At 38.8% G+C, this 20,059-nt stretch overlaps 1 protein-coding gene across 7 annotated transcripts in view; it reads left to right on the top strand.

The window, feature by feature from the left end:
- SUGCT (succinyl-CoA:glutarate-CoA transferase) overlaps positions 1–20,059 on the top strand; it is a 1,486,943-nt gene that overhangs the window by 635,298 nt on the left and 831,586 nt on the right. The window contains exon 13 of one of the 7 annotated variants that reach the window (XM_068236384.1): positions 11,730–11,871. The exons of the other annotated variants lie outside the window; for them this stretch is intronic. Coding sequence (XP_068092485.1) covers positions 11,730–11,735 — 6 coding nt within the window. The 3' untranslated portion in view covers positions 11,736–11,871. Of the gene's footprint in view, positions 1–11,729; positions 11,872–20,059 lie in introns of those variants that run through there. 7 annotated transcript variants of the gene reach the window in all.

Genomic DNA, 20,059 nt, shown 5'->3' with positions numbered 1-20,059 from the left:
CAGGGGGTGTGTACAGCTTCTAGCTAATCACAAGCAGCCCTGCACATTCCAGTCTGACTGCCTCAGCCTGACTGTGCCGACTATAGAGAGAAGATTAGATCATATAACAGAGATAACACAGCTACTGTGCAATTAGGAAAAGCTGCAGTAAGCCAGACCACATTAGAAAAGGCATAGGAACTTATAGCATAGAAGAAATAAAGATAAACAATTTGTTACAGAGTCTCTTTAAGGTACAGTGGCTTGCAAAAGTATTCGGCCCCCTTGAAATTTTCCACATTTTTTCACATTACTGCCACAAACATGAATCAATTTTATTGGAATTCCATGTGAAAGACCAATACAAAGTGGTGTACACGTGAGAAGTGGAACGAAAATCATACATGATTCCAAACATTTTTTACAAATCAATAACTGCAAAGTGGGGTGTGCGTAATTATTCAGCCCACTGAGTCAATACTTTGTAGAACCACCTTTTGCTGCAATTACAGCTGCCAGTCTTTTAGGGTATGTTTCTAACAGCTGTGCACATCTAGAGACTGAAATCCTTGCTCATTCTTCTTTGCAAAAGTGCTCCAGCTCAGTCAGATTAGGTGGACAGGGTTTAGTGAACAGCAGTTTGCAGATCTTGCCACAAATTCTCGATTGGATTTAGATCTGGACTTTGACTGGGCCATTCTAACACATGAATATGTTTTGTTTTAAACCATTCCATTGTTGCCCTGGCTTTATGTTTAGGGTCATTAGCCTGCTGGAAGGTGAACCTCCGCCCCAGTCTCAAGTCTTTTGCAGACTCCAAGAGGTTTTCTTCCAATATTGCCCTGTATTTGGCTCCATCAATCTTCCCATCAACTCTGACAAGCTTCCCTGTCCCTGCTGAAGCGAAGCACCCCCAGAGCATGATGCTGCCACCACCATATTTGACAGTGGAGATGGTGCATTCTGAGTGATGTGCAGTGTTAGTTTTCCGCCACACATAGCGTTTTGCATTTTGGCCAAAAAGTTCCATTTTGGTCTCATCTGACCAGAGCACCTTCTTCCACATGTTTGCTGTGTCCCCACATGGCTTGTGGCAAACTGCAAATGGGACTTTTTATGCTTTTCTGTTAACAATGGCTTTCTTCTTGTCACTCTTCCATAAAGGCCAACTTTGTGCAGTGCATGACTAATAGTTGTCCTATGGACAGATTCCCCCACCTGAGCTGTAGATCTCTGCAGCTCGTCCAGAGTCACCATGGGCCTCTTGACTGCATTTGTGATCAGCGCTCACCTTGTTCGGCCTGTGAGTTTAGGTGGACGGCCTTGTCTTGGTAGGTTTACAGTTTTGCCTTACTCCTTCCATTTCTAGATTGATCGCTTAAACAGTGCTCCGTGGGATGTTCAAGGCTTTGGAAATCTTTTTGTAGCCTAAGCTTGCTTTAAATTTCTCAATAACTTTATCCCTGACCTGTCTGGTGTGTTCTTTGGACTTCATGGTGTTGTTGCTCCCAATATTCTCTTAGACAACCTCTGAGGCCGTCACAGAGCAGCTGTATTTGTACTGACATTAGATTACACACAGGTGCACTCTATTTAGTCATTAGCACTCATCAGGCAATGTCTATGTGCAACTGACTGCACTCAGACCAAAAGGGGCTGAATAATTACACACACCCCACTTTGCAATTATTGATTTGTAAAAAAATATTTGGAATAATGTATGATTTTCATTCCACTTCTCACGTATACACCACTTTGTATTGGTCTTTCACGTGGAATTCCAATAAAATTGATTCCTGTTTGTGGCAGTAATATGGCAAAATGTGGAAAACTTCAAGGGGGCCAAATACTTTTGCAAGCCACTGTATTTACAAATTATTTCAGAAACTTAATAGTGGGGGTTCGAAAAGTCATTAGAGATTTATTAGTTTCCCAGACAAGTAAGTTCCATTATTGAGAACCTTTTTTATGTAGTGGGAGATTTATTTTAATTAACTTAGTGTAAATCAGATTTCAAGGGGCTTAAAGTAAGTGACTAATGCTGGGAATACACGTTTCGTTTTTGCCTTCGTTTTAGCCTTCGTTTCGATTGTGCCTTTTGTCCTTTTCGTTCCCGAAATAATCGAACGTAAGGTTAATATCACCACCCACGGTTTCGTTTTTTTTTCCGATTCTGATGGTTTTGTTTTTCCAATGATCGAAGGCTGCAAAGAAACGAAAGGAAAATCCCTTTTTACAGGGACGGACTAACATAAACGAACATATAATCGATCTGAACAGCCATCAAGCCTACCAATGGCTCGATTAGTTGGATAAAGAGAGATAATATCAAACATGTTCGATCACTAGTCGTTCGTTTTTGGGGTCTATTAATCGAAACTATAATGAGATTATGACTATTTTCACATACGTTTTCAACACTCGATTCGTTTACTGAACGAATCGAAGGCTAAAACGAAGGCATAAACGAAACGTGTATTCCCAGCATAAGTGAGCCATGCTTATAAATACTTGTATTTCTTAACTGTCTTTGAATTGATAAAACCTGTGGTAAGTATTCAGACATCTTCTAGAATGCAAAATAAGAAAATGTCTAGATGCAATTGGCTTATTTTCCTTTGGCTATGCCATGAACTGAATAAGTGAAAATGTTTACAGATTAATCTGTTGTGGTTAGTAGATCATGCAGCAGCAAGATGTACAAGAGGAGGCAACTGTTAAAGGAGTAGCCTTGGCAAATCTGCATCAAGAATAGAGGGGAACCAAAACTGGACAACTGCATAGCATTAATTTGGGTATTCATGGTATAAGAATAGACACAGTCAATAGATGTTTGAGCGGAATTAACCACTTCACCACTGAGGGGTTTTACCCCTTGACCACCAGAGCAATTTTCACCTTTCAGTGCTCCTTCCATTTATTCGTCTATAACTTTATCATTACTTATCACAATTAAATGAACTATATCTTGTTTTTTCTGCCACCAATAAGGCTTTCTTTAGGTGGGACATTATGCCAATAATTATTTAATTGTAAATATGTTTTAATGGGAAAATAGGAAAAATGTGGGAAAAAATTCATTATTTTTCAGTTTTCGGCCATTATAGTTTTTAAATAATGCATGCTACTGTAATTAAAACCCATGAAATGTATTTGCCCATTTGTCCCAATTATAAAACCGTTTAAATTATGTCCCTATCACAATGTTTGGCGCCAATATTTTATTTGGAAATAAAGATGCATTTTTTTAGGTTTTGCGTCCATCCCTAATTACAAGCCCATCGTTTATAAAGTAACAGTGTTGTACCCTCTTGACATAAATATTTAAAAAGTAAGGTAACTATTTATGTATTTTTTTTAATTGTACAGTTTTTTAATTTTTTTTTTATTAAAAAAAAAAAAAAAAAAATGGGGAGTGTGGGAGGTAATGAGTTATTTTTTTGTGTATAAGTAATGAATTTGTATGTGAAAAATGCTTTAGGGTGTAGTTTTACTATTTGGCCACAAGATGGCAACATTAACTTTTTGTTTAATGCGACCTCCGGACGCTTGGAGGAAGGACTAGGAGGCTGGGAACGTTTTGTTTTTCACAATGATCGCGCTGCTTAGCGGAGAAGCAGCGGATCATTGCGGGGCTTAGATCAACGAACGGGAATGGACTTTCCCGGTCATTGATCTCCGGGCGAGCGGCGTGATTACGAGCGGGTGTGCGCGCTAGAGCGAGCGGTAGCGCGGGCAGCGGCAGGAGCGCGGGCAGCGGCAGGAGCGCGGAAAGTACGGATTTCTCCGTCCCTGGGGGTGAAAGGATGGAAAAAGGGACGGAGAAATTTGTACGGGCGGAGGTAAAGTGGTTAAATATTTGTTTACTCGCAATGTTCTATATTATAATATAGAATACATTTTATGCATCGTGTTAAATGTGGTTTACAAATACCATTTTAATACTTATTGTGCCATAAAGGATGAGTAATTAATATCTGCATAATATAAACAAAAACAATATGTAAAATTTTCTCTGAGCCTGAAAGTGTCAGAGACATCCTTGATTGATTGGTTTACTCTTTAGCTGGCAGAATAGTATCTGTGCATTGTGTGACTACAGAAGATCAAAAAACGTAACCTGACTTTGATAGGGCATGATGTATAAGCACGTTCAGATAGAGTTGGCCTATCCAAACCATTTGTAAGTTAAAAAAAAATTCTAATTTTGTAGATAAAAATTCAGTTTTTTCAGTTTCACTTTATTTATTGCGATGACTAATGGAAAACATTTTTTCCTGCTAACTTACTTTGTTTTTGTACATATTTATTTCACAGTGCTTATAAAAAAAAAGGAGGCAGACCTACCATGAAGCCAACTGAATTATGAGATTCAGGTGGAAAAATCTAGGGGGCAACTACTGGACAATCATTTTAGGCCACCTGGAGCTTGCCTCCTCACTGCTCTCCCGCCCTCCTTACTGGCACACACCACCCTCCTCATCCATGCATCCCTCATCCTCATTCGACCAGTAGCTTCTGCTACCTTTCCCTATGACATCATATTCATGCTACTGTAAATCCCCATCACCGGCGAGAGATCACCATGGCTAGTCAGATGGGAAACTTTAGCATGCAACCAATCAGGCGGGGTGCTGGCACTAGACCTGCCAATTGCATCCACGGCATCATCATCAGTCCAGTCATTGCGCTCGATCAGTAGCAGTGACATCTGATAGGTCACATGTTAAAGCTTCCCCTCTGACTGGCCATGGTGATCTCTCGCTGGTGATGGGGTATATATGATGGGTGGTGTATATATAAATATATATCAGCATTTTTGGGGAGAGGGGGTGCATCCTCTAAAGTTTGCTTCAGGCAGCAGAAAGTCTAGAACCAGCCCTGAGTGTCAGTTTGCTGCCAGTCAATGGATTAGCTCTAATGTAGAAAATGAGTAACAATCCCTCTGGCCTATGCAGCGAATGATTTCTGTAGCAAGGTGGAAATTTCTGGATAAGCTCACTGTGACTATATTCCTAAAAAAAAAACCACACAGACTGAGTACTGTTGCTAAGGCTACACAAAGGAGTAGTGTATTTTCAGTTTTGTAACTTTTTAGTTGGCTGGAGATTGCAATGGGATATATATATATATAATATATGTATATATATATATATATATATATATATATATATATATATATATATATATATATATATATATATACGTATATATATATATATATATATATATATATATATATATATATATATATATATATATATATATATATACACACGTATATATATATATATATATATATATATATATGTATATCTATATATATATATATATATATATATATATATATGTATAAATGTATATATATATATGTATATATATATATGTATATATATAAATGTATATATATATATGTATATATATATATATATATATATATGTATATATATAAATGTATATATATATATGTATATATATATATATATATATATATATATATATGTATATATATATGTATATATATATATATGTATATATATATGTATATATATATATGTATATATATATATATATATATATGTATGTATATATATGTATATATATGTATATATATATATATATATGTATATATATATATATATATATATATATGTATATATATATATATATATATATATATATATATGTATATATATATATATATATATGTATATATATATATGTATATATATATATATATGTATATATATATATGTATATATATATATATATATATGTATATATATATATGTATATATATATATATATGTATGTATATATATATGTATGTATATATATATGTATATATATATATATATATGTATATATATATGTGTATATATGTATGTGTATATATGTATGTATATGTATATATATATGTATATATGTGTATATATATATATATGTATATGTATTATATATATATATATCATAAATGTTCAAAACGACATATTAAACTCATAGTAAAACTTTTGGTATAGTAAACTAAATGTCCAGGCTGCAGCCAAGCAGTGCTATGATTATTCTTATTATTATTATTATCATCATCATCAGGTGCTCTGATAAGAGTGTCATAATAGATAAGCACTCACCAGAATTAGCTGGTGGAGCACCTGAATAATAGGGCTAATAGAGCACCTGGCTAATTGGGGAAAACAGTTATACGTTTATGGGATTTACCCCTGGTATAGTAAACCCAGATATAATAGAATACCTGTTATATTAAACCTGTTTTTGGCTCCTGCAGTATTCTGTATCTGGCTATAGTGGAAAGTGGGCAGGCACATGCATAATACGTCAGTCGGAGACCTATGAGCAGTGGTCAGTGGGTGGGCTGGCAGCCAATTGTAGCCTTCTTATTATCTGCACACTACACTGGGCCTGTGTGGATTACCTAAAAAATTCTGTCTGGTGAAGGCTAGGCTTCCTGTGTATGCTGTTGTCCGATTACTAGTGGAATTGCCTGTCATCTGTAACAGGCAATGCACATGGCTGCACGCTACAGTATCTTCCAGGCTGTACAGAAATGTATCAGTACTGTACCTACATTAACTGGTTATACCTAGGTTTCCTGTGCTAGCTGTTGCATGATTATTGCCTGGAAATCCCTGTATATTGAGCACTGTGCATTTTGATCTAGCTTAGAAGCTGTCTGTGCTCACTTCCGGGTGCATTGAAATTTAAAAATGACTCCCAATTATTGACTGAATTAATACTTATTACTATGGTATACTATACTATGTGCTTGAGTATGACAAAATGTCTGATATAGTAAACTTCTGATATAGTATACTTCTTTGCCTGGGCCCTTGGAGTTTACTACTGTGTAAAGGCTCTCAGGAAGACCTCAGATGTGGTTTTTTTTTGTTTGTTTTTGCTGTGAACCAGTAAAAAACCTATATGGCAAATTCAAATACCCGCAGACAAAACTCCTAATCCATATCGCAATTGGTGTGGACAGCGGGCACTAATCCACTATCAATTTCTATGCTGCTTGAAATCGAACCCTTCAAATGCAGTTGCTGCTGATCTAAATTGCTTTAATTTCAGTGTGCATGTGAAGTGTAACAAAATTTGCACCAAGCTGGAAAAATAAGCGTCTTGTATGTCACCTGTAGTTCTAATGATGAACAGAGAATGTATCTACCCGTATGCACCCTAGCTGTAAGGCCCCATTCACACTAGAGCGTTTTGCCGCGATTTTGGCAAAACGCTCAAACGCTAGCGTTTTTAAAAGCGCTAGCGTAATGAAACCCTATGGGCCCATTCTTACTTGGGCGATTTGCGCTAATCGCCGCAAATCGCCCAAAAATGCCAAACGTGTAGCCTGCATAATTTCTTGGCGGATTTCCAGGCGATCGCGTTTCAGTGCTATAGAAGCACGTAACGTGATTGCGCTAAAATCGCCACAGTGTTCAGAGATTTTTCCATGTGAAATCGCGGAAAAATCACTCCTGCAAAATGGAAAACGCAGGTGTGAATAGAGCCTTAAGCTCAACACACACCATACAATCTTGGTTGTACAGATTTACCAAATCTATGTAGTATAAGGGCCAACAGATTGAAAATACCTTGAATGATTGATTGGATAAGCTCTTATACTACATGAAAGTGGTAAGATTGAACAATCAAGATTGTATGGTGTGTGTTGAGCCTTTAGGGTTGAGAATTCAGGGCTCTAGATGACAGTTTTTCTGTAAGCAGACTGACTGCTCACTGATAACTAATTACAGCTGATAACATTTTGTACCTTCTAATTGCAGGGAACACGTAAAAAAAGCTTAATAGTTCAAGATTAATCTGTGTGAGAGCTGGAAAACATAACTGTTATGATTGACCAGTTTTCTGCTTTAGCACATGATCATGACCAGCAGTTCAGAACCTTCCAAATCTATCCCCATATCAAATTCATTGTATGCTTCTTCATGTGTTCTGGCTAAACCAGCAACATTACTCCTGCTTGAATGGTCAATAAGTAGCAGCAATAGCTTTGTCATGTATAGCATTGCTATTATGACGTCTGACTTTTGTTCGATTTTCGAAAGTTATTATGCATGACATAACAAGAGTGTATTCCGCTAACTGCAACGGACACAGGAAATCCATTGTAAAAGGAAGTGTATATGAACAGATCCCATACATAACAAAGCATCTGTCAACACTTCAATAAACTGGTGGTTTCTGTTGGGAAAAAATGGGCCTTTTGTGGCACAGTGCGAATGTAGCCTCAGTTTATGAACTGATGTCTTATGCAGTGCAAATGTTTTATAACCTCAGTACATTTTGATCTGACCCAGGTTTCAAAATCCAGGCCAGGTTTGTTATATCACATACTGTATGTTCTACGGTTTTCTTCTGTATTTTACAGCTTTTGTAAATTAGGACCAAAGCTTCACCTTGATTCGTTATGCAATGTACACACTTGATTCATTTGCTAAGACTTGTTAAGTCTGTATACAGAAATACAGTGGGTTTTCATACCTTACATATGTAACGCATGCGTGTACTTCACAATGCGACCATTCGCTCTACCTCCCAAGCCTGCTGCCATCCCTGGATTCTGTTTTCTCTTTCGTTCCCCCACAGTTAAACCCCCAGCATATAATATGTGGCATGTGTGTGACTTCACACATGCACCCTGCATGCTATAGAATGGCAGCCATGTCGGGCATCAATACGGAAGCTCGACACTAGTGGGCATTTGAACAGGTAAAGTATTTTAATGCATGGGCACTGGGGGGGCACACATAACATTTGGGGGGACATCGGCAGAGGCGGTGTTATGATCATGATTTCCAAAAGATTCCATGCTGGTATTTATCAGGAATTGGCCTGTGGGGTATGGGCAGCCAACATATCTCTTTACAATCAGAGAGCTCTTTCTTTTGGTTGATCTGCCCATATATCATTAGATGTATGGGTACCTTTAACTCTGCCCAACCACTACATCCCCTTTCAGGATGCCTACCATAACCTCATCACTAATAAACCTCATAATCTCTCCCTGTAACATTAACCCTTTTCTTCACCCAGACTAGCTTTCAGTACCTCGAGATTCTGCAACATGTCTGTTGACAACTTAATTGTCCGGCAGCCAAACCAATCACCCCACACTGGTAAAGGCTACTTGAGCAGACATGTGACATGATGAGACAGGAGATAAGCATGTGAATGTACAGTACAGGCTGAGTATCTTTTTGCTTTTTCTGGGTTAAACATTTAGGTATGCAAGTGATAGTTTCTCTCTAGTCGGGAGCTAGTTAGACTATAATGTAACCCTCACTGACAAGGAATGACAGTAATAAAACTCTTTCCCACCAGAGAACAGTTTTTGAGTGCTAGAGATAAAAAAGGTGTGAATACAAAACATTAAGGGCCTGTACACACTGAAAAACGCAAGCAAAATCGCAAGCGCATGCGTTTATTAAAGTGCATGTAGTTTTAAAAACGCATGCGCTTTTGCCTGCGTTTTTTGTGCGTTTGCGTTTTTCTTGTAATTGCTGATTGGCTAAAGAATCCTTTGGTTTTTTTTCTAGTTTACATTTCAACAGGAATCAGGAGATTGCAGAGTCTTCTGGGATACTGACTTCTGAAAAACGCAGGCAAAAACGCATGCGTTTTTAATGCGTTTTTCATGCGCTGCGCTTAAAAAAGCGCAGCAGGCACTGCAATTGCGTTTTCTAAAAACGCATCGCACCAGTGTGTACAAGTCATCACGATTTTCATTCTTTTTCAAAAGACCTTGCGATTTTAAAAACGCATGCGTTTTTAAAAACGCAGCGCAAGCGCAGCAGTGTGTACAGGCCCTAAACCTACTTTTTTCTTCTTTTAACAGAAAATAAAACTGATTCTAAAAAAAAAAATCAGTTTTAGGAGTAAGAGGATAGATGCAATTGTTTATCTTAGAAATGTGGAGGCTTAACCCCCTTGGCGGTATGAAAAATACCGCCAGGGGGAAGCGCAACAGTTTATTTTAAATTTTTTTTTTTTTTATCATGTAGCGAGCCGAGGGCTCGCTACATGATAGCCGCTGCTCAGCGGCATCCCCCCGCCCGCTTCGATCGCCTTCGGCGATCACCGATCAGGAAATCCCGTTCAAAGAACGGGATTTCCTGGAGGGCTTCCCCCGTCGCCATGGCGACGGGGCGGGATGACGTCACCGACGTCAGCGACGTCGGGACGTCATTGGGAGACCCGATCCACCCCTCGGCGCTGCCTGGCACTGATTGGCCAGGCAGCGCTCGGGGTCTGGGGGGGGGCCGCGCGCCGCACCGGATAGCGGCGATCGGGCGCGCGGCGGCGGCGATCGGGGTGCTGGCGCAGCTAGCAAAGTGTCACACACGGGGTTACCGCCAAGGAGGTTAATCCACCCAATGACTATCTATGACTATATTAATCCTGAAAATAACCACAGTTTTGTTTTGTCTGCTGCTTTAACAGGGACACGGCCTTGCCCTGAAACAATCTTTGGATTCAATATGGATTTTTTGTTATTTCACTATTGGTCAGTTAAGCATTTTTGAATTATTAAGTGCAGTGTGTGGACCGCTATTTGCTTTATTGGCGCTCACGATCTGGTGCTCACGATTTGTTTCAGCATTTAACTTAGTGTACTGAGAAGGTGTGGGATTCTACTCTATGGACTTTTAAACACATTGGGAGGGTGCAGATTGACCTACTTTATACTTCAGACTGCTAAGGATATAAGGCCTCTCACTGGAAGATTAGGTCTTGCAACATGGGTAGAAATCTTGTCTGCTGTTTCTGAAAGCCACATAGAAGTTTAAATGTGTTAGTGCATATAGCACACTAAGGACTATTTGCTACAGAGGTTGCAGCTAAATGGGTCTCTCTCTCTCTCTCTCTCTCTCTCTCTCTCTCTCTCTCTCTCTCTCTCTCTCTCTCTCTCTCTCTCACACACACACACACACACACACACACACACACACACACACACACACACACACACACACACACACACACACACACACACACACACACACACACACACACACACACACACACACACACACACACACACACACACACACACACACACACACACACACACACTCACTCACTCACTCACTCACTCACTCACTCACTCACTCAATAGAACAAAGTGTTAGGCTTTAAATGGATACAAAATGTACATATACAGGTACCTTTTAAGCTCTACATAACTTATGACATTTGCAACACATTCCTAAGGCCAATATTATTTCCCAGTCCCAGTTCTTTGGGATCATCTATTGCCATGGATCTCTCACACATGGGGACAGCTTGTGTGTGCTGAGCCAGTGAGGATGCTACTTCAAATGATACGACCAGGCAAGTGGCAGACTTTAAAGTTCACAGTACTTCAGGATAAGCACCATGTTGAGGACCTTTCATACTAATGCCCTGGAGGTCCTGTAGTGAAAGCAGTGCGGCACCCAAAGGCATCAGGAATCTGCTTACTCTGCTGCTACTGTTACTATGCATCACAACTTCCCCTCCTCTGGAATTAGCTTGTTCCATTTTCCCAGTTTCAACTATGACTATGGCCTCGATTCATAATTGTCTTTGCGATAGCTTTTTTCCAGTTCGTTAAATTACAGAATTTGAAGTTTATCGATTTCTAGTTGTATTAATCAAGGTTTTTCCGCATTCGGTGTGAATTTGATAATTTGGTAACCATTCGGTAACATGTCGATATTTCCATTTTACAGCGGTAATTTAACACAAGGCCATAAGATTCCTGTGGAATTGTGGATAAAAAGGCAGTCCTTTGAACACAACATAGCAACATTCCGAATAGGGCTTGACACCTGGACCAGGAATCTGGAAGTGGTTTGGGACAATCCCACAGTTTTGGCAGCTATGGCTTGATAGGAAAAATACATTTCTGAAAAAATGTAGTGCACCTAGCAATTTAGTTAACCCTGGCACTGTCTGTGTTCTCTTACAAGATGATTCAAGAGAAATGCAGATGTCCTGGTATAGCAAATAAATCCATTCTCTTGCAAATTGATGTAGTTCTAGACCTTATTCTTGCCCTTTTGCGCCTTTGAATCACTCTTAGCTGATACATAACCACTTCAAATGGCTCCATCTTCTCTGTCACCAATGATCTGACAGGAATAACGACAGAGCAGTGAAGGAGGTAACTAATCCTAAATTTAACGCTAAACCACGCCCACTTTCATTTTCGTGAATTGCACTTTCTTCCTTTTTACCGCATCATTACCGAATGCTCGCTAACAGCTGTAGATACGTTGATTTTAGGATTCATCAAAGTTATCGAGTTCGGTATTTTACCGAGCTGCCGGTAATTGATTCAATAAGTCTTGATGAATCGAGGGGTCTGCTAATGATAGCTCAAAGAATTGAATTCTGTTCTGTGTCTGAGGTTTTTTTTAACAGTAAACTCTGTTAACTGAACTTCAGTACTAATGAATGCCCTACTACTGCATCCTATACCACACCTTCAAAGGTAACCTAGTGTAATTTTATTGAAAAAAATCTCCTTACACCACACTTAAAGGAAAACTGTAGTGAGAGATATATGGAGGCTGCCATATTGATTTCATTTTAAGCAATACCAGTTACCTGGCAGCCCTGCTGAGCTATCTGCCTGCAAAATCACACCAGAAACAAGCATGCAGCTAATCTTGTTAGATCTAACAAAAATGTCAAACACCTGATCTGCTGTATGCTTGTTCAGGGTCTAGGGCAAAAAGTATTAGAGGCAGATGATCAGCAGGATAGCCAGGCAACTGGTATTGCTTAAAAGGAAATTAATATGGCAGCCTCTATATACCTCTCACTACAGTTCTCCTTTAAATAGACTGCAAGGATTTAATCACTCTATTGCAGACTTCTCCTTGCTTGTGCTCTGTAGATATTGAGATGTCAGTGCAGTACAAAATTCTTCAAAATGATGGCTACACATAGCTTATAGAGATGGCCCGAACGGTTCGCCGGCAAACCGATTTCGCACGAACATCGGTGGTTTGCATTCAAGGTGAACTGAGAAATTTTTTCCCAAAAACTTTGGTTTGCATTTTTTCCATAGACTTTAATGCCCGCCGACTTTAGCGGTTAATAGCAAAGTCGCCTTATATAGTAGAAAGACCAAATTTGCAAGGTGTATAGAGGGGGACAGTGACTACAAGAGGAAACATTTTTTTTTTCAAAAATACCTTATCGTTTTTGAGAAAATCGATTTTATATTTTCAAAGAAAATTCTCCTTCTGACCGTGGGAAAATGAATTGTACGGAGTTTAAGGGGGCTCAGGGCTGGTGAGTTTCGGGGCCCTAACCCAAAGAGATCATATCCTAGGTTCACAAAAACCTGTTTATGTTTGCAATGGTACTGGTGAGGAACGTAAATCGCCGCCATGTCCGTTAGCAAAGTCTGAAGCTTACGACATGTCGCATGCAGGTAGAAGGCATGTTGTTGTACTTGCACTCCAACATTGGGTTCCCTACATCTCTGCAAACCTGAGTTATAGGGGTGAAAAAGTGCTGAAATTTGCCATTGGCTTTCTTTGGACTCCCTATTTCACTTTCAAAAATCTCAAATCTTTTCAAAGGACGATGGCTCAGCAGTGGCAAATTTTCTAGCATTGTAGGGAATTTTAGGGGGCTCAGGACTGGTGAGTTTGAGGCCCCTAGGCCAAAGAGGTCATAGCCTAGGGTCACAAAAGTTTTTTTGTTTTGGCAATGATGCTGGTGACGAACGTAAATCGCCGCCATGTCCGTTAGCAAAGTCTGAAGCTCACGACATGTCGCATGCAGGTAGAAGGCATATTGTTGTACTTGCACTACAACGTTGGGTTCCCTACATCTCTGCAAACCAGAGTTATGGGGGTGCAAAAGTGCTGAATTTTGCCATTGGCTTTCATTGGGGCCTAGGTTTTGAGGGTACAAAAGCGTAGGTTTCTGCCGAACGAAACGGCTGAGCAGCCCCAATTTTTCAGGCTTTGCACGGAGTTTAAGGGGGCTCTTGTAGCCACTGAAAAAACTCGGGTGTTAGATCCCTTGAAACATCTTTTCCATAACTTTTCTGGCCAGCATAAATGTTTTTAGTTTTCAAAGTTCGCCTCCCCATTGAAGTCTATTGCAGTTCGCAAAGGTTTGTGAGAACCGAACTTTTGCGGAAGTTCGCGTTTGAGGTTCGCGAACCGGAAATCGGAGGTTCGAGCCATCTCTAATAGCTTACTGGCTGTCTGCTCATTCATTCTATTAAATCACACTGTAGGCTGCCTTGTGAGTCTGTCTGGTATTAAATGGACAAACCAGGATTTAGGTGTCTTTTTTTTTCAATCAAATTAGCATATAAATTATGAGTTTCAAGATTTTCTAAGCATACTGTACTGTATATGGCACCTTTATATACATATTTGCAATTTGAGTATATTGTTGTTTTTAAAATTAAAATACATTCTTGTTTGGTTTACTTGTTTCACAAACCTATTTTTTTCATATCTCCTTATTTGACTCTTCCATTATCCATTCTTCTCTACCAAAAGAGAAATGTGTTGTAAATTTTGCTTTCCATTCTGCAAACTCTATTAAATATAAAGCAGCTCTAAGTAATTTATATTTTAATAGAACAAGGTCGTTCATTTTACTTTAGCTTTACAAGGTTGTATAAACATATCCCTTTATGCATTTCGGATTGTGGTTTGAATGCAAGCAAGCCTTAGGCCAAAGTATGACTAATAAATGATTGATTGTTCTATTTCATGAACCAGTCATTGTTTTGTGGCATAATAGAAAACCTGAATAGCGTTTCACATCTTTATCAAAAATTACACTGCATTTTTTACTGTCTGCAGTGATATTCTTAAAGACAAAATACTTCATAGTTTTCTATGGGTAAAGTTTGTTTTCTTGTATAGAACATTTGCTTGCGCTAAGTTATTATAAGTAGAAAAAAATATTTTAACTAATCTGATGACTGATTATAGGGAAATGCTAGCTGTCCCAAGATCTGTATTGCAGATAAGTAAATTCCCATTCCCATCTGTGATTCAATGTCATCAGAAATAATGTGTTTAAGTACTGTGCAAGATGGCTATGATGACCTAGAGACTACTTAGCTTAGTGCTCCTTGGCCTGAAATGCAGTCATAATGAATGCTTGGGCTTTTCATTCTTGAAATATGTGATTATTAAAGTCCATCTCTAGATGCAAAAACACCAACTGTTAATTGATGTACTTAAATGCTACCTTTTTCTTGTGGCATGACGCTTCTGCAGCTAAAATATCCTGAAGTGTGTATCACATGAACAGAGGCACTGACTTTAGGTTGTCCGTTTTCAGGCTGTATGGGAGGGGACACTGTTGTTATCTTGAGACCGTCATTCCACTGTTCACAATTCCAAGGCTGTGGAGTTGGAGCTATTTTGGGTACCTAGAAAAAAAACATATATCCAGGCACATCGCCTCTAGTTAGGACATTAACCACTTCAGCCCACAGGTGTTTTCACCTTCAGGACAAAAGCAATTTTCCCCTGTCAGCACTCCTCCCATTCATTTGCCAATAACTTTATCACTACTCATCACATGTAAATGATCTATATCTTGTTTTTTTCGCCACAAATTAAAGTTTTTGTGAGCTTTAATTGTTTTCAGTAATTACTTTATTTTCTATGCATTTTGAAGGCAAATACACACACAAAAAAAAGATAAATACACTATTTCTCCAATTCCACCCCCTATAGTTTTAAAATAAGCAATGCTACTATAAATAAAACCCACCCATTGTATTTGCCCATTAGTCCCAGCTATCACAACATTTAAATTATGTTCCTAGTACAATGTATGGCAACAATATATTATTTGGAAATAAAGGTGTATTTTTTTCCTGTGGTTTATTTTTGTGTTCCATCAATTGTAAGCCCTTATCTACTAAAACTAATATAATTAAATCACTTCCAAAAACCCCTCCTACCTCCCCCAGTTACCAAGCAAATTTAAAATATTACAAAAAGAAAAATCCATTAATAGTTGCCTTAGAGACTTATCTTTTTTTTATATCTATGTGGTAGGTATTTACTGGTTTGTTTGTTTTTTAATACAAAATCTGTGCAGGGTAATTTTACTTTTTGCCACTAGATGGCGATAAACACTCCGTGGTTTACAAGGCAGTGTTATAATGTTAACAAAGTAAAAAAAAAAAGTTACATTCTTATGAATGGACATGACCTCTGATTGAGGTCATGTCCTTTCATCACAGGCATTGCGATTGGTTCAGAGAAGCTTTCTTTCTCCTCCCCAATTGCCGGCACGGAAAACCGCCGGGGTACACGGGCCGAGACACGTGCAACCTGGCGGTACCGCTGTTTGAAAACTGGACAAGGATTTTTGTCCAGTTTGCCTTTAGCTGTGCCTATCTGGACAAAAATACTCGTCCAGGTAGGCTTAAGTGGTTAAATAAGTTATTAACCTATTTTGGTTCCTGGACGTAGTTTCTACGTCCAGGAACCATGCTCGCTACCGCGCGCCCCCGCGGCCGATCGTGCGCGTGCACGCGCACTCCCGGCCACGGATTCGGTAGCCAAGGAATCAATGTATCGGGCTATGGAGCCCGATCATTGATTCCTCTCCCCCGCTGAAAAAGCGACAGCTTCTCTTGGAAGCTGAGCTTTTTCTGGCCGTCTCCTTCCCGATGCGTCACTCTAAGCGCGCGCTATGCTTAGAGTGACGTCATGTAAACAAACTCATGGCCGCCATCTTGTGGCCAAAAAGTAATACTACACCTGTAAAAAAAAAAATTAAAATTAACACACATTTACATTATAAATCTATTGTTTACCTCCCACCTTCCCAAAACTACCCAAATAAAATGTTTACTATAAAAAAAAAAAACCATTACAATAAAAAAAAAACATGTAAATATTTACCTAAGGGTCTAAACTTTTTAAATATCAATGTAAAGATGAAATATTTCTATATTTTTTTTATTTTAAACTTGTAAATAGTGATAGATGCAAAATGGAAAAAATGCACCTTTATTTCCAAATAAAATATTGTCGCCATACATTGTGATAGGGACATAATTTTAACGGTGTAATAACCGGGACATATGGACAAATACAATACGCGAGTTTTAATTATGGAGGCATGTATTATTTTAAAACTATAATGGCTAAAAACTGAGAAATAATGAATTTTTCCATTTTTTTCTTATTCTTCCTGTTAAAATGCATTTACAGTAAAGTGGCTCTTAGCAAAATGTACCCCCCAAAGAAAGCCTAATTGGTGGCGGAAAAAACAAGATATAGATCAGTGCATTGTGATAAGTAGTGATAAAGTTACAGGCTAATGAATAGGAGGTGAACATTTCTCACGTGAAAACGACGGAACCTAAATGGGTTAAGGAAAGGGAGGTGCTGAAGGGGGTGTGGCCAGAAAATTAGCAAAAATCAGTAACCCTTCACACTCTCGCATGCAAATGTTCAAACAAATGCATTCACAGATTCACTCATTCGGGCACCACTGTTATCCCTACAGCTAAGTTAAAAGCCGGGTTCTTAGTTCACAGAAGAATGCATTCTTATGCTTAGTCACCTACACTGCGCAGAAGTACCCAGGTAAACGTAGGTGTCCTAACTTTGGCTTTGTAACATGCATAGTGCAGACATGGGTACCTGGAGTAGATACAGCTAAACATAACAAGTATCAGCGTCCTAAAGGAGGTAGAACTAAAGTCTGGGACTTGTCAGTAATTCATAAAGAAATACAGTTGGATCATAATATAAACAATAGATAGATAAAGAATTTGGTACACCAATGCTACTAAATCTCACAGAGGGCAAAGCAATCACACCAAGGTACTAAATAGGCACTTAGCAGAAAAAAGTTAACCAGGCTAATCTGGGGGGGGGGGGGGGGGGGGGGGGGGGGTTTGGGGGAAGTTGTCAGAATTTAACAGTTTCTTATGACTATCTCATTGCCCACAAAGTAGTTGATTGGCTTGGGTGCTATAGCCTAATAATGGCTTAGCTGCCATTAAGGAAGTCAGAGACTTTGTTGTCCTCCATAAGCCCAGCCCTGGGGGTCACGGTAACTTAGCCACAATTACATATGGGTGTAGGCATACTTTCAATGTATTATATAGCAGGGAAAGATGGCAGCACTTCCCAAGACAGGCTGCATCTGAATGACTAGCAGCATAGATGCGCAGAGCCCAATTATAGGCAGGGTACACAACTTGCATTAAAAACAGATGCACCAAAATTAACATAATGGAGGATGTTAGCTTCCAAAAGCAGTTTGCTTCTACCGCAGTGAGGTCAAAGTTTCAATGTTATTCACTGTATCGAATATTGTGGCACAGCCAGTTACATTTTTGGGTACAATCAGCAACTTTTATTAGCTGCAACGTACATAGTCTGTCAGCTACTGGCTGTAGTACAATTATTCCAGGACAGTAAAAAAGGGCGCACATGGCTAATGGACAAAAAGCGCACGCCATAGACTGCAATGCAAAATATCGGCTATTGAGAAATAGCGGTTGCAGGGATCGTGTTAACAAAAGTTTTGGTTTACAGAATAAGGTTTATAACAAATATCGTTTACAAGTTCGTTTTCACCTTGTGTTACACTTATTTTTCATTTTAAAATTTCGCTTATACTTAGTTCCCCGTTTTAAAATTTCGTTTACAGGACTGTAACAAGTAAATTTTCGTTTATACTTATCTTGTCATTTAAAATTCGTTTACATAATAGCGGTTACAGGGGTCGTGTTAACAAAAGTCTTCGTTTACAAAATAAGGTTTATAACAAATGTCATTTACAAGTTTGTTTTGACTTTGTGTAATACTTATTTTGCCGTTTTTAAAAATTCACTTACAGGACTGTAACAAGTACATTTTCGTTTACACTTATTTTGTCATTTAAAATTCGTTTTCATACGGTATAATGCTTAAATATCATTTTCAACCTTATTATTCTATTAGAAATACCTCGCTTTTGGTATTAACTTTGTTTTTCACACTTATAATGCGTCAATTATAGTTTTATTAACTTACTAATATATCTCCTTTTTCTATTTATAATATTATTAATGTGTACGTGATTTTAAGGCTATTTATTCTATTACAAATATATACATTATTCTATTCATGTTATTTATAGTGAAGTATTTTGAGGATTAAATATATTATTGTTTATATGTGTGTAAGGGTGTTTGTGCAGTGGGAATGGTTAGGGTTAGGCACCACCAGGGGGATGGTTAGGCACCACCAGGGGGATGGTTAGGGTTAGGCACCACTAGGGGGGTGGTTAGGGTTAGGCACCACTAGGGGGGTGGTTAGGGTTAGGCACCACCAGGGGGGTGGTTAGGGTTAGGCACCACTAGGGGGGTCTTAGGGTTAGGCACCACCAGGGGGGTCTTAGGGTTAGGCACCACCAGGGGGGTGGTTAGGGTTAGGCACCACCAGGGGGGTCTAGGGGTTAGGGATAGGTACAGGGAGGGTTCTGTGTGAGAGTAGGGTTAGGTATAGTTACAGTACAATATACACCACCACGGGGGTGGTTAGGGTTAGGCACCACCAGGGGGGTCTAGGGGTTAGGGATAGGTACAGGGAGAGTTCTGTGTGAGCGTAGGGTTAGGTATAGTTACAGTACAATATATACCACCAGGGGGGTGGTTAGGGTTAGGCACCACTAGCGGGGTCTAGGGGTTAGGTAGGGATAGGTACAGGGAGGGTTCTGTGTGAGAGTAAGGTTAGGTATAGTTACAGCACAATATATGTAATATATACAATTTATTAGATTATGTATATTTAAACAAAGGTCTAGGGGTTAGGGACAGGGAGAGATCTGTGTGAGCCTACAGTTAGGTATAATTGCAGTAAAATATCTGTAAAATCTACCATTGTATTACTATGCTTAATACAAGTGTAAATATCGTTTTTGTTATACATGCTATTTGACGTTTCATTTCAGAATTCGTTTGTTGTTATAGACGGTATTTTGCCATTTAATTTCCGTTTATTTAACCTATTTAGCACTACATTTTCGTTTACAAGCTATAAATGAAAAT

The sequence above is a fragment of the Hyperolius riggenbachi genome, chromosome 5 (assembly GCF_040937935.1).
Source record: "Hyperolius riggenbachi isolate aHypRig1 chromosome 5, aHypRig1.pri, whole genome shotgun sequence".
Taxonomy (NCBI): domain Eukaryota; kingdom Metazoa; phylum Chordata; class Amphibia; order Anura; family Hyperoliidae; genus Hyperolius; species Hyperolius riggenbachi.
The sequence above is the reverse complement of the archived record's forward strand: the minus strand, read 5'-3'. Positions and strand labels throughout refer to the sequence as shown.